At 49.6% G+C, this 14,576-nt stretch overlaps 1 protein-coding gene across 1 annotated transcript in view; it reads left to right on the top strand.

Moving 5' to 3' along the window:
• SEC14L5 (SEC14 like lipid binding 5) overlaps positions 1-14,576 on the top strand; it is a 40,702-nt gene that overhangs the window by 7,876 nt on the left and 18,250 nt on the right. The window contains exons 4-7 of the mRNA XM_006054910.4: positions 8,486-8,635; positions 9,126-9,257; positions 10,192-10,320; positions 11,167-11,359. Coding sequence (XP_006054972.3) covers positions 8,486-8,635; positions 9,126-9,257; positions 10,192-10,320; positions 11,167-11,359 — 604 coding nt within the window. The remainder of the gene's footprint in view (positions 1-8,485; positions 8,636-9,125; positions 9,258-10,191; positions 10,321-11,166; positions 11,360-14,576) is intronic.

The raw sequence follows: 14,576 nt of genomic DNA, 5'->3' as shown, positions 1-14,576 counted from the left end.
GTGAAAGTGAAGTCGGTCAGTCGTGTCCGACTCTTTGCGACCCCATGGACAGTAGCTGACCAGGCTTCTCTGTCCATGGGATTTTCCAGGCAAGAGTACTGGAGTGGGCTGACGTTTCCTTCTTCAGGGCATCTTCCCAACCCAGGGATCGAACCCGGGGTTTCCTGCATTGCAGACAGACGCTTTACCATCCTGACCTAGTGCTAAATGTCAAGACCCCCAGGGCTGGCCTCGCTACCACCCTGTCTTTCCCTGATCCACCAGGGGCACCAGCTGATCCTGGAAGTCCATGGACAAGGAGCATATTCAGAGCAGGAGAGTTCCCTGCCCCAACGTGACCTGTGAGTGGGTGAGAAGCTGCAGCAGGCTTGCGAGCAGTGCCCGGGGCCGGGCGGCTGGGCTGTGTGCTCCCCCAGGGCAGGAGAGGCCAGGCAAGAGGAGGTACCACCCTTAGAGGAAGGGACAGAAGCAGGAAGGAATAGCCATCTGGCCCTGCTAACGGTGCCTCATGCCACAGCTTCAGGACTGGGAACCTGGGACAGACGGACCGAAGTGCTCCCCTGCACCTTGTTGGGTGCTGATACACTGGCCAATAGCTGTGGACGCACCGCTGTCGTGAACGCAGCAGGGGAGCCACTCAGGCTTCCTCCCCTCCCTCCACCCCTCCCTCCCTCCTTCCTTCCTTCCCTCCTCCAGCAAATATTGGCTGTTTGTCTACAGTGTCCCAGGTGTGGTACGTATGAGGCCACTGTGAAATCCAGTGGGGAAGGAATCAACCTAGAGACAGAGATGCTGACTACAGACAAATAAACACAGACCTGAAACCCTATTGCAAATCCCGATCTGCTGGGGCTAGAAACCATCCATCAGATGGCTTACTTTTCCTAAAAATTGTGGTAAAATATACATTACACAAAATTGATCATTTTTAGGGGTACAGTTCAGTGGCATTAAGTGCAGTTACATTGTTCTGCACGCATCGCCAACATCCACGGCCACAGCTTTTTCATCCTCCCAAACTGGAACTCTGTTCTTCATTAGACGCTATCTCCCCATTTTCCCCTCCCCCAGTCCCTGCAAACACGGTTCTACTTTCTGTCTCCATGAATCTGATGACTCTGGGAATCTCACGTAAGTGCAATCATCTAGCGTGTGTTCTTTTGTGACTGGCGTCTTTCACTGAGCATTGTTTTCAAGCTGCATCCATGTCTTAGCCTGTGTCAGCATGTCGTTCTTTTTAATGGCTGCATAATATTCCCCTATGGGACTGTGGCTGGATCGTGGTTTGTTTCATCATTCATTCCTCAGCGGACATTTGGGTTGTTTCCACTTTCTGGCTTTTGTGAATAATGTTGTTGTGAACAAGGTTGTACAAATATCAAGTCAGGTCTCTGTTGGTTTACTGGTGCTCATTTAAGAAAAATGTGTCTGGCACTCTGCTACATGCCTTACGTATCATGGCTCCCTTTAGTCTTCTCAGCAACTCTCACAAAGTTGATATCACTGTCATTATCATCATCATCCTCTTTTTTTTTCTGAAGAAACTGAGTCTTAGGTTAAGTTGAGGTCACCCTGCTGGCAGGGAGCATGGGCAGCCTCTAAACCCAGGGTTTTGTCCCCACGACTTCACCACATCCCACTCTTGCCCCCTGCAGGGTCCTTCTGACCCTTTGTCTCCATCATTTTGTCTCCTGAGCTGACCTCGACTGGAATAGCAGCAGGTTGCTCAGCTATAGGGCCATCTGGACACAGCTGTTTCTATATATTATATTCAGCAGTCATTTCAAAAGACTCTAGGATGATGTCATCCTGATTCTCCCATGCCTGCTTCCCTTCATCAGCTGAGATGACCCTGCTGCCATTGGGTGTCTGATGGCTCCTTCAGCAACTCTGCCAAGAGCTGGGAGTCCCACACAATGGAATATTATGCAGCTGTGAAAAGGGATAAAGCACAGACACAGGCTACAACATGGATGAACCTCGAGAACCTGATGCTCAGTGAAAGAAGCCGGATACAAAATATCATGTATTTTATGATTCTGTTCACGTGAAATGTCCAGAAAAGGCAAATCCAAAGAGACAGAAAGTGGATTTAGGGGACTTCCCTGGTGGTCCGGTGGTTAGGACTTTGCTTTCCAGTGCAGGGGGGGCGGTGAGGGTCCATCCCTGATGGAGGAGATGACATCCCACATGCCTCATGGCCGAAAAACCAAAATGTGAAACAGGAGCAATATTGTGACAAATTCAGAAAATGAAACAGTCTACATAAAAAATTATCTTAAAAAAAGTGGATTAGTGGTTGCCTGGGCAGGGAGTGACTGTGATGGGTCTAGGGTTTCTTGTTTTTAATTAATGTGGTGTGGGGTCTTTGTTGCTGTGCACAGGCTCTCTCTAGTTGCAGCGAGCGGAGGCTACTTTTGGTGGTGACTTCTCTTGTTACGGAGCACAGGCTATTGGAGCACATGGGCACAGTAGTGTGGTGCACAGGCTTGGTTGCTCCACGGCATGTGAATTCTTCCCTGACCAGGGATCAAACCCACGTCCCGTGCACTGGCAGTCAGACTTCTATCCACTGGACCACCAGGGTAGTCCAGGTGTGGGGTTTCCCTTGCGGGTGATGAAACGTTCCTGTATTAGACAGTGGTGATGTTTGCATGACTTTGTGAATGTTCTAATAAAATCCATTGAACTGTGCACTTTAAAGGGAGCATTTTATGGTATGAGTGTCATGGTATGGTATGAGTATTAAATGAGTATGGTGCATTTATGGTATGGTATCACAATTCTTAAAAAGTAGGGGGGGGGTGCAGAGAGGATTGATACCTTGGTCCTGGGGTCTCCCAGGCTTGCAGGGGAAGCTGGGGGTGGACAACGAAGTCCCCTGAGGACTTTGTGCGATGGTCACGTGCTCAGTGCGTGAGTCCAGCCTGCGTAGGAAAGGAAAAGTGAGGTATGGGGCTAGAATACGTGGCTGCGGTTTGCATCTTCTTTCCCTACTCTGGAGGGTTTGGGGTAAGCAGCGTTACAGCTTCCTTTGAATTTTCATGAGGAAGAGCAGGAAGGAAGGAGGGATGGGAGGAGGAAGCAGCTTGTCAAGTGATTAGCAGAAATAGTTTCTCTGTATTTTACAGACTCTCACTCTTTTTTAAAATTTAAATTTATTGAACAAATTCTTCTGTAGAATGAACTATGCGCCAGGCCCTGTTCTCAACAGTTTACCAAATCGGTTCCTTTATTCCCCTGTCCACTCAGGGAGCTATAACACTTTTCTCATTCTCCTGGTAACAAATGAAGGAAGGAAGGGACCGAGAGCATGAAGGCTTATTCAAGGTCACAGAGCTGCTCAGGAGCAGAGCGGAGCTTTGGACCCAAGCTGGGAGTCAATGCCCTTCCTGGCTAAGCGACCCTATCATGCACTCACTCATCGTGTAATGTCTACTGAGTGTCGACTGCGTGCCAGTCATTGTGACGAGCATTAGGGATTCAGGGCCGATGACTTTTTCCTTCAGCGGCTGTGAGACAGGAAAGAAGGAAACTGGTATAACCAAGCCCTTACTGGGCGGTTTCATGACACTCCCCTTAATAGATGAGCCTCAGAAAGAAACGGGACTTTTCTGGTGGCTTAGGTGGTAAACAATCTGTCTGCAATGCAGGAGACCTGGGTTCGATCCCTGGGTAGGGAAGATCCTCTGGAGTAGGAAATGACTACCCACTCCAGTACTCTTGCCTGGAGAATCCTGTGGACAGAGGGACCTGGCGGGCCATAGTCCATGGGGTCACAGAGAGTCGGGCACAACTGAAGGACTGAACACACAGGGAGAGACAGGAAATGCCATGCTCAGGGGTTACCCAGCCCTGGGACTTCCCTGGTGGTTCAGTGGTTAAGAATCTGCCTTCCAATGCAGGGGAAGCTGGTTTGATCCATGGTTGGGGAACTAAGATCCTGCATGTCCTGGGGAAATTAAGCCCACCTGCTGAAACTAAGACGTGATGTAGTCATATATATATACTAAGTTTACCCAGCCCAGACATGGATGGGTAGGATTGGATTCCAGCTAGGAATCCAAGCTCCCATGTCCACGTGCTTAGTGTGTTGATGTAGATTTCAGCAGGATGGGCAGCCCATGGGAGAGCTTCATTGGCAGTGTCCACTGGCCTCTGCCTGCCCCAGATTCTGTCCCTGTCCTGGTGGGTTCTGGGCCTTGGACCAGCTTCCTTTCTGAGTGGCCAGGTGTGATGTCCCTCTTCAGCCACTTGGCAGAAGAGCTGAAATCGAATGCTTCTGTTGCCCTGTGTCCCTGTGGCAGCCATCCCATGCATTCATCTGGCAGGGAGAAGCTCAGGCCTCACTGGTGGGGACAGCGGTCAGCGTCTGAGGCTCTCTGCAAGGATAAAACTAGCTGTGTGAACTGATCTCCACACAGGGATGGTCCTGTAAGACCCTTTGAACTGCCAAAGGCAGAGATCCAGCAGGACTCAGTATTCCCAAATCACTGATGTTTGTGACATAGCCAACATCCTCTGAGAGGCAGGACGAGGCATTCAGGGCTGAGGTCTGGGTCAGTGGGGCCTGCACTCTAGCGCCTCCACTTACCGGTCCTGTGATGTCAGAGTCGGGTCACTCTGCCTTCTCGAGCCTCAACTTGCTCATCTGTAAAATGGGGGAATATTGGTCTCCATCCCTACAGGATGTCGTGAGGACACAGTGGTGCAGTCAGCCCTCCATAAATGTCACCATAACAGTGGTATCCAACGCCAGCCTTCACAACCCCAGGGGATCTGAGGCTGACAGCCTCAGACTCTGGGGAACTGGCACTGGTGTAGACTCCTTATTTCGGGGCCCCCTGCCCTCCCTAGGTTCTGGGGTCTCCCCAGTGTGTCGGGGTGGCACCACTGTTGAAACAGAAGTGCCTTCCCCCTCACAGTCAAGGGGAGTTGTGGCTAAGGGCATGTCTCCTGCTTGGATCAGCCCCTGCGTTATCTGGGGGCTCCAGACAGGGCTCTTCCAACAAGAGGTCTGTTAAGACAGGAAGTCAGTGACGCTTGGCCGGCTGTGTGCACTGAGCTCACAGCCTGTCGTTCCTCTCCCTGGTCCCTTTCCTTGGAGCTGTTTGGGCATCTGCAAATTTGCAACCCCTGGGCTGTTTCCATACTGCTAAGCAAGAGGTTCCTGAGGGAGTAGGGGATGGGCCAGCCGAGGATTCAAATCCAGGTTTACCATATTACACTGTGTGACCTTGGGTAAGTTACTTAGCCTCTCTGGGCTCCAGTTTCCTCATTTGTCAAACGAGGATGCCATTTAGAGGATTAAATGGAAGAAAGCACACAACTGGAGGAGCAGAGCTGAGGCTCACCGTGCGCCTGAGACGCGATCTAATGGCATCCTTACCACCAGCCCATTTTACAGATGAGGAGACAGAGGCTCAGAGAGAGCAAGTCACTTGCTCAACATCACCCAATGAGAAGGTAAAGAAGTGAAAGAAAGTGAAGTCGCTCAGTCGTGTCAGACTCTTTGAGATCCCATGGACTGTACCTACCAGGCTTCTCCATCGGTGGAATTTTCCAGGCAAGAGTACTGGAGTGGGTTGCCATTCCCTTCTCCAGGGGATCTTCCTGATCCAGGAATCGAACCTGGGTCTCCCGCATTGCAGGCAGATACTTTACCATCTGAGCCACCAGGGAAGCAGAAACCCAAACTGAGCCTGACCAGTTCTGACACATGCACTCCTTTCCCTCCATATAATTAAAAAAAAAAAAAAAAAAGAGTCAGCACCCCTCTGCCCATCACAGAGGTGGGGCCAAGCCCAGTTCCTCTGGCCCGCCCTGCTCAGAAGGGCCTGGGGGGGAGTTGTTTTCAGTTCTTGAAAACCTGTGCTATACCATTTGAGTCCTGTTGCCTGGAGAATAAAAATCCTGGGTGCCTACTATGTGCCAGGCTCTGCATGAGATACTCAATCTGGTCTGTGCCCAGTTTCCAGGTGATGAAACTGGCTTAGAGAAAAGACGGACCTGCCTCTCCTCTGGGAGGGGGTGGAGCTGGGCTTCAAACCAGGTGTTGGACCCCATGCCAAGTTCTACTCAAAGCAGCAGCTTCCTCAGTGGAGAAATGCCTTCCTTTTCTGTTGCTGGTTAATTTTATTCTTTACTTATTTTTGGCTGCGCTGGGTCTTTGTTGCTGTGCGTGGGCTTTCTCCAGTTGTGGCAAGTGAGGGATACTCTCTAGTCGTGGCTTTTCTTGTTGTGGAGCACAGGCTTTAGAGCACGGGCTCAGTAGTTGTGGTGCATGGGGCTTAGTTCCCCCACTGCATGTGGAATCGCCCCGGACCAGGGATTGAACCCCCGTCCCCTGTATTGCAAGGCAGATTCTTTACCACTGGACCACCAGGGAAGTCCAAAATGCCTTCCTCTGAGAGAGAGTTCAAGGTGGCCTGAGATGTGTAGCGGGGAGATCATTCTCAGGGGGCCTCCCTTGCCAGCCCTCTGAATCCAGACTCCCAGGAACCCCACTGTGCAGTCTTCCCCGAGGAGAATTATTCTGACCCTGGTGTGTTTGCATAAAGCAACCAGCCTCTACACATGGAGGCAGCCCTGACCTCCTGACCCTGGTGGAGGATGCGCTAGGCTGGCCTCTTGGGACCTTGAGTGACTCCAAGCATTACTTCCCTGCCCCTCCCCCACCTCTGCCCTTCTGAGCAGGGTGGTGCCACCTCCCCCTAGGGACGGGGAGGAGGTGTGTGTCCTCAGATGCCGGCACTATTTTTGGAGCTCACGCCTATTTTTGGAGCTCACTTTGATCCTGATTCCGTGACACGTGGCTGTGACAGGCTCTTGGAGCAAACCTTGCTTGAATACTGTCAGCCACCGATGCTGGCATGCCCCCACCCCCCGCACCCGCCCTTGATTCCCCCTTTGGCTCTGACCCTGGCATTTCGGGGAACTGGCCTCTCATTCTCCAATCTGGAGACCCTTTATTTCTTTCACTTGCCTAACCGCCCTGGTTAGAACCCCCAGGAGAGGGCTACATGTGGGTATCCAAAGTAGGCATCCCTGCCTAGTTCCTGATCTTAGGGGAAGTTCAGTTCAGTCGCTCAGTTGTGTCCGACTCTTTGTGACTCCATGCACTGCAGCACACCAGGCCTCTCTGTCGATCACCAACTCCTGGAGCTTGCTCAAACTCATGTCCATTGAGTCGATGATGCCATCCAACCATCTCATCCTCTGTCGTCCCCTTCTCCTCCCGCCTTCAATCTTTCCCAGCATCAGGGTCTTTTCAAATGAGTCAGTTCTCTGCATCAGGTGGCCAAAGTATTGGAGTTTCAGCTTCAGCATCAGTCCTTCCAATGAATATTCAGGACTGATTTCCTTTAGGATGGACTGGTTGGATCTCCTTGCTGTCCAAGGGACTCTCAAGAGTCTTCTCCAACACCACAGTTCAAACTGATCTTCAGGGAAAGTGTCAGTCTTTTCCCACTGAGCGTGCTGTTAGCTGAGGTTCTTGTATGTGCCCTTTATCAGGTTGGGCAAGTTCCCTTCTATTCCTACTTTGTTGAGTCTTGTTTGTTTTTTAAATTGTGAACAAGTGTTCGTTTTGTCATCTTTTTGTCCCGCCCCCCCAAAACATGCCTTCTTTAATGCCCCAAACTAGCCCACTTCGGAGGTCAAAAACTCAAATGTATGTCAACTGGAAAAAAACAACACCTGCAACCTAAAAGTTGAGGGTTAGGTTTTATCTGTGGGAATGTTAGGACTGGAGTCCCAGGGATAGCATTTCAGGTGACAGGGAGAGAGCTGACCCCCAGGAGGTGGGGGAGGAGCCAGGCTATATACAAGTCTGCAGCAAGGGGCAGGTAATCTGAATATTAAACTATTACTCTTAATTTAAGAAAAGCTAAATCTCTCACATGGAGAAATTTAGCGATATTCTATGTATAGGAAGATAGAAGAGTCCGGGCTTGCTGAAATAATTTCTTTCATATGCATCTAGTTATCTGGGACCAATCCTGCTCTCTTTATTGTTCACATACAAATTCCTTAATCCCTTGTTTACGGTAAGAGATGGCCAGTGTGGAGGAAGGTCTCCTCTCCTTTCCCCAGCTGCTCAGCAGGGAGGAAGTACCCAATGTCTTCCAGAGAGCTGGCTTTGTTTCACCTGGGCTCAGATATTTGCATTTGGAAAAGGCTTGTTTCCCCCATAGAGCTGTAGGGCAGAAAATATTTCATTTCACACATAGAGTCAAAATGTGATTTGCCAAGTCAGCGCTCAGGCACGCTTGTGTCCCTGCTCCAGAACAGAGGTTAAGACCACAGTTGCGGTAATACTGTCAGTGGTCACTGCTCTTTTCCCAGGGGAGATGCCCTTCTCCTCTCTGTATGACTCGTCCTGGAATTGAGACAAGGGCCCAGCCAGGTTTCGGGGGACGGAGGAGGTGTTCTGGCCGCCCCCGGCCCCCTTGGCACTCACCTGGCCCCCGCCCCTCCGCCCCAGGCCTATGAGAAGCGCTTCCCCACCTGCCCGCAGATTCCAGTCTTCCTGGGCAGTGAGGTCCTGCGCGAGTCCCGCAGCGCCGATGGCGCGGTGCACGTGGTGGAGCGGAGCTGCCGGCTGCGCGTGGAGGCCCCGCGGCTGCTGCGCAAGGTGGGCGCGGAGGGGGTCCCTGGAGAACCGGGGACCCCGCGGAGAAGGGCCCCGCACCCGGGTGGGGCGTGGCGGGCGGGGACCTGGGGGCGGGGTTCAGGCGTGGGGACACGCGTGTGTCGGTGCTTGGAGCGGGTTCTCGACTGGGGGCCTCCCGGGTCCAGGGGAGAGGAGGGCCGGGCGGCTGGGCTGAGACTGGGTATTGTCCAGAGAAGTAGGGCCAACAGGGAGTTCCAGGGTCCCGGAGGTGGGGGAAAGGGGTTGGAGTCAGGGCTCCGGGCTCCGGCGGGTGGGCTGGCGTCGGGCAGGGGACCAAAGGTCCACAAGTCCGGGGATCCCCGAATTCAGAGATCCAGGGATCCGGACTGGGCTGGTGGTCAGGGCGGGACCCTGGGGTTTCCCGGGTCCGGGGGTGACAGTCCTCGGGACTCGCGCCCCGAGCCCCCACCTCACGTCTAGCCTGCACACCCCTGCTGTCTCTTTCCTGCAGATCGCAGGTGTGGAGCACGTGGTCTTCGTGCAAAGAAACGTCTTGAATTGGAAGGAGAGGACGCTCTTCATTGAAGCGCACAACGAGACCTTCGCCAGCCGCGTGGTGGTCAAGGAGAACTGCAGCTACAGGGTGAGCCAGGGGCTGGCTGCAGGGATTGGATCCCCCACGCACCGGGCTGGGCCCTGAGGTGAGGTCCTGGCGGCTCCGGCCCTCCCAGGGAGATATCAGAGAGGATGCAGGAGCTCCTGACACCTGCGGTTCACAGACACAGCTGAAATAAATACATATATTGGGGCTTCCCTGGTGGCTCAGACGGTAAAGAATCCGCCTGCAATGCGGGAGACCCAGGTTCCATCCCTGGGTGGGAAAGATCCCCTGGAGAAGGGAATGGCTTACCCGTTCCAGTATTCTTGGAGAATTCCATGGACAGTCCATGGGGTCACAGAGTTGGCCTGTCTGAGTGACTAACACTTTCACAACAATTACATTTTAAAATATAGTATTTATGCATAATTTATGATATATTAAATATGAATTTAAATATATCACATATGTATACTTTGTTAAACATTTATTTTATTTTTGATTGTGCTGGGTCTTTGTCACTGCACGTGAGTTTTCTCTAGTTGCGGCTAGCAGGGGTTGGAGAGCATAAGCTCTAGTTGCAGAGCATAAGCTCTAGGGTCCATGGGCTCAGTAGTTGTGGTGCACAGGCTTCATTGCCCAATGGTGAGTAAAATCCTCCTGGACCAGGGATCGAACCTGTGTCCCCTGCATTGGCAGGCGGATTCCCAACCACTGGACCACCAGGGAAATCCATCATTGTGTATGTATACTTTTTAAGGGACCGGAACTTTGGACTCACTTTCTTTGGTCCCTCCTGAGAAGGCCGTCTTCTCTAAGGTTTAGACCTTGCGTTGTTCTCTGGACAGAGCCCCCTGGTACTGCTGTGACATGCTGCCCACTGTGTGCTCTGCCCGGGTCCAGGTCACCAAGAGAGCCCCCCAAAAGGGCACGTCGTCCCCCACACTGAGACTGTTGCCACCCCTGCCTGGCTTTTCAGGTCCACCCTGAGAATGAAGACTGGACGTGCTTTGAGCAGTCTGCCTCACTCGACATCCGGTCCTTCTTTGGCTTTGAAAGTGCCTTGGAGAAGATCGCCATGAGGCAGTACACGGCGAACGTCAAGAGGGTAAGAGGCGGGTTCCTTTGGTATGGGGAGGAAGGTGCACAGCCCTTGGAGCCTGCAGACTCTGATCTGCAACCCTGAGACCCTTAACCTTCCTCAACCTCAGTCTCCTCATCTGTAGAATGGGTATTCTAATCAAGTCATATCATGTGAGATGATGCACAGAAAGCATCTGGTCCAGGATGGGGACTTTGTGCAGTGCTTGGTTTAAAGATCTCAGACCATCACTGAGTAGAGGCTTGTTAGAGGTGAAACAGGTGAACTTCATTTTAATTAAGTTATGTTTCTATCCATGTTTTTAATATAAAACTTGTTCAATCGCTAAGTCATGTCCAACTCATTGTAACCCCATGGACTACAATACACCAGGCTTCTCTGTCTTCCACTATCTCCTGGAGTTTGCTCATATTCATGAGTCAGTGATGCTATCTAACCATCACATCCTCTGCCACCCCCTTCTCCTCCTGCCCTCAATCTATCTCAGTATCAGGTCTTTTCCAATGAGTTGGCTCTTAGCATCAGGTAGCCAAATAAAAATATAAAATATACAATATTTTATAATATTTAAAAATATATTTATAAATATATAATATTTAACATATACTTTAAAATATAAAATATACAAATATAGAACTTACTTGTGGGCTATTTCACTTTCTTTGTTTGGGTCTAAGTCTTGGAAATCAGTGTGTATTTAGCGCACCCAGCACTTCTCCACTTGGACCTGCTGATTTCAACTGCTCTGTAGCCACGTGTCGGGGGCTGGTGTGGGAGCCAGTGACGGGTGACTCCCATGATGGGTGACTCCCAGGCCAGCCTCCACAGTACCTATATGTCTCTGGCTTCCAGGGAAAGGAGGTGATTGAGCATTACCTGAATGAGCTCATCTCCCAGGGCACCTCTCACATTCCCCGGTGGACGCCTGCCCTCGCGCGAGAAGAAGACGCCCCCTCCCAGGCTGGGCAGAGGGAGCCCGACTCACTGGAGGTCTGTGGGCCCAGCAGTGCCCAGGACCTGGCTCCTGAGTCCGTCAGTACTGATGGTAGGTCTCAGGCAGCGGCCAGATCTGCCCTGGGGGCCACAGTGGGCCTGCTTATTCCTGGGAGGGGCTGGGTGGGGAGGGTGGCCAGGGGTCCTCTTTGGGTCAGGCTCAGCTTCCTCCCTCCCTCAACTGCTGTACCCTCTCTCTGCTCCAGCCCAAGAGCCAGGACTGGTTCGTTTCTCCATCAGAAATGGGCTGATCCTCCCTTTCCTCAGGTTTTATTAGCATTCTAAATTAAATGAGAAATGCATGATTGTGGTAGAGAAGAATTCAAACTGCTCAGATGTGAAGTAGGAAGTAAGACTCCTTTCCTCTCTGTGGAAAGTTTTCCTGAAGTTATCTAGGCACATATACATACATAATACACACACACACACACACACACACACTTTTTATACTCATACACACATGGAACTTACATTGATCAAATGAGAGCATATATACATTCCATTTGATAATTTGCTTTTTAAAAAAATTTACTAATGTTGCTGGAACTTTTTGTATCAGTGCATGTATCTTGGTACTTTGCAGTATTTTGTGGCGTGGTTGCACCATAATTTATTAATAAACATTGTTTATTATTTTAATTAGTTTATTTAGCTAGTCTTGTATTGATGGGCATGTAGATTGTTTCCATTCCTTTTTATTTTAAAATTTTGTTTTTATTTGCATCTGTGTCTCTTTTGCTGTCTCGCATATAGGGTCATCGTTACCATCTTTCTAAATTCCATATATATGCGTTAGTATACTGTATTGGTGTTTTTCTTTCTGACTGACTTCACTCTGTATAATAGGCTCCAGTTTCATCCACTTCATTAGAACTGATTCAAATGTATTCTTTTTAATAGTTGAGTAATATTCCATTGTGTATATGTACCACAGCTTTCTTATCCATTCATCTGCTGATGGACATCTAGGTTGCTTCCATGTCCTGGCTATTATAAACAGTGCTGAGATGAACATTGGGGTACACATGTCTCTTTCAATTCTGGTTTCCTCGGTGTGTATGCCCAGAAGTGGGATTGCTGGGTCATATGGCAGTTTTATTTCCAGTTTTTTAAGGAATCTCCATGCTGTTCTCTATAGTGACTGTACTAGTTTGCATTCCCACCAACAGTGTAAGAGGGTTCCCTTTTCTCCACACCCTCTCCAGCATTTATTGCTTGCAAACTTTTTGATAGCAGCCATTCTGACTGGCGTGAGATGGTACCTCATTGCGGTTTTGATTTGCATTTCTCTGATAATGAGTGGTGTTGAGCATCTTTTCATGTGTTTGTTAGCCATCTGTATGTCTTCTTTGGAGAAATGTCTGTTTAGTTCTTTGGCCCATTTTTTTGATTGGGTCATTTACTTTTCTGGAATTGAGCTGCAGGAACTGCTTGTATATTTTTGAGATTAATTCTTTGTCAGTTGCTTCATTTGCTATTATTTTCTCCTATTCTGAAGGCTGTCTTTTCACCTTGCTTATAGTTTCGTTCATTGTGCAAAAGCTCTTAAGTTTAATTAGATTCCACTTGTTTATTTTTGCTTTTATTTCCATTGATTCTTTGAACCTCTGAGCTACCAGGGAAGCCCCAAGCATGGAGTCGTAACTGAACTGCCAGGGAAGTCCCTCCATTCTCTTTTTAAATACAAATAATGTGGTACCTCTTTGTGCTTAAGGTTTAAAAAAATATTTGCATGAGCATGTATATAGCATATAATTTTAAAAAGTTGATTTTCTGAGTCAAATGTTACAGGCAACTAAAATTTTTGTAGATTTACCAATTAGGCCTGCAAGAGGTTGTACTAATCAATGTTTGCACCAAAAATGAGTAGCTGTATCTATTCCTGACTTCACTTCTGCTACCCCAAGACTGTTAGTAAATATTTTAAACTTCTGAAAGGCGAGGGCTGACCACTGGTGAATTAGTGACCAGTTCTTCTTTATGAGTGAGGTCAAGTTTTATTTTTTCATGTTTGGTGACTGTTTTTTCTTTCCTTTCTTATTTTATTTTTGTGTGTGAATTCCTTTATTTTTTTGGGTCCTATATCCATTTTCCTATTTTCTCATCAATTTCTTATTGCTTTGTGAGAATTCTTTGCATGTTAAGGCAATTAGTCCTTGGTCATATTTCTGACTTTTATTCATCTGGAAAATGTTCACAATAATTTGTTAAAGGAAAATGCTGCTGCTGCTGCTAAGTCACTTCAGTCGTGTCCGACTCTGTGTGACCCCCCCAGACGGCAGCCCACCAGGGTCCCCCGTCCCTGGGATTCTCTAGGCAAGAACACTGGAGTGGGTTGCCATTTCCTTCTCCAGTGCATGAAAATGAAAAGTGAAAATGAAATCACTCAGTCATGTCTGACCCTCAGTGACCCCATGGATTGCAGCCTTCCAGGCTCCTCCATCCATGGGATTTTCCAGGCAGGAGTACTGGAGTGGGGTGCCATTGCCTTAAAGGAAAATACCTGGGACACAAAATTGCACATGCCCCATGAATCCAGTTTTAACCATATGCACTAATGCTCACAATGATTGTTTTCTCTTTGGGGCCATTAAAGTGTAAGGGCTTGCCTGATGGCAGAGATATACCATGTAACCAAAAATACATCTGGGGAGCTGTGTTTAGGGACAACAAAATGTGTTCATTCAACCAGTATTTATTCTGCACCAGCTGTGTGCCCTAGCTGGCTGCTGCTGTATGTGTGCTTTTAAAATATTAAAAAAATTTATACAATACCTGCACTTCTTCTGCCCCTTCCTGTGTACACTCTGCAGGTCATGCCCCATGTGCTCCCCCTTTTGCACCAGGCCTCCCCTTCCTTCTCTGCCTGTGCTGTCCACCAGCAGAGCTGGTTCTCAGGATGGCTGGTGGGAGGCAGGGTCCTGCCCCTTCCATGCTGTCTATCACTGAGCTTTTGTGCTCAGGAGAAAGGGCCTTACATCTTCCTGGAGGCCGGAAGGAAGCTGGCGTCTCCTGCCTCCCTCGTGTTTCTGCCCTCATCCCCTCCTTGCCCTCTCCCCATCAGCAGCATCTCCACTTCTGACCACTCTGAGGGGTTGCAGAGTCTGGGTGGTTCCCCTCGCAGCGTCCATTTACCCAGGTGCCTACTGGCGCGGTTGTCATGAGCACCAGCCCTGAGCTCTTTTTGTTCTGGGGGAAATGCTGGGTCCTGTTGCTGGGTGTGCAGTCATTCCGTTTGTTTTCTGATTGCGCCCTCCACACGTGGAGAA

The sequence above is a fragment of the Bubalus bubalis genome, chromosome 24 (genome assembly GCF_019923935.1).
Source record: "Bubalus bubalis isolate 160015118507 breed Murrah chromosome 24, NDDB_SH_1, whole genome shotgun sequence".
In the NCBI taxonomy this organism is placed as follows: Eukaryota; Metazoa; Chordata; class Mammalia; order Artiodactyla; family Bovidae; genus Bubalus; species Bubalus bubalis.
This window is presented reverse-complemented; position numbering and strand designations above follow the sequence as displayed.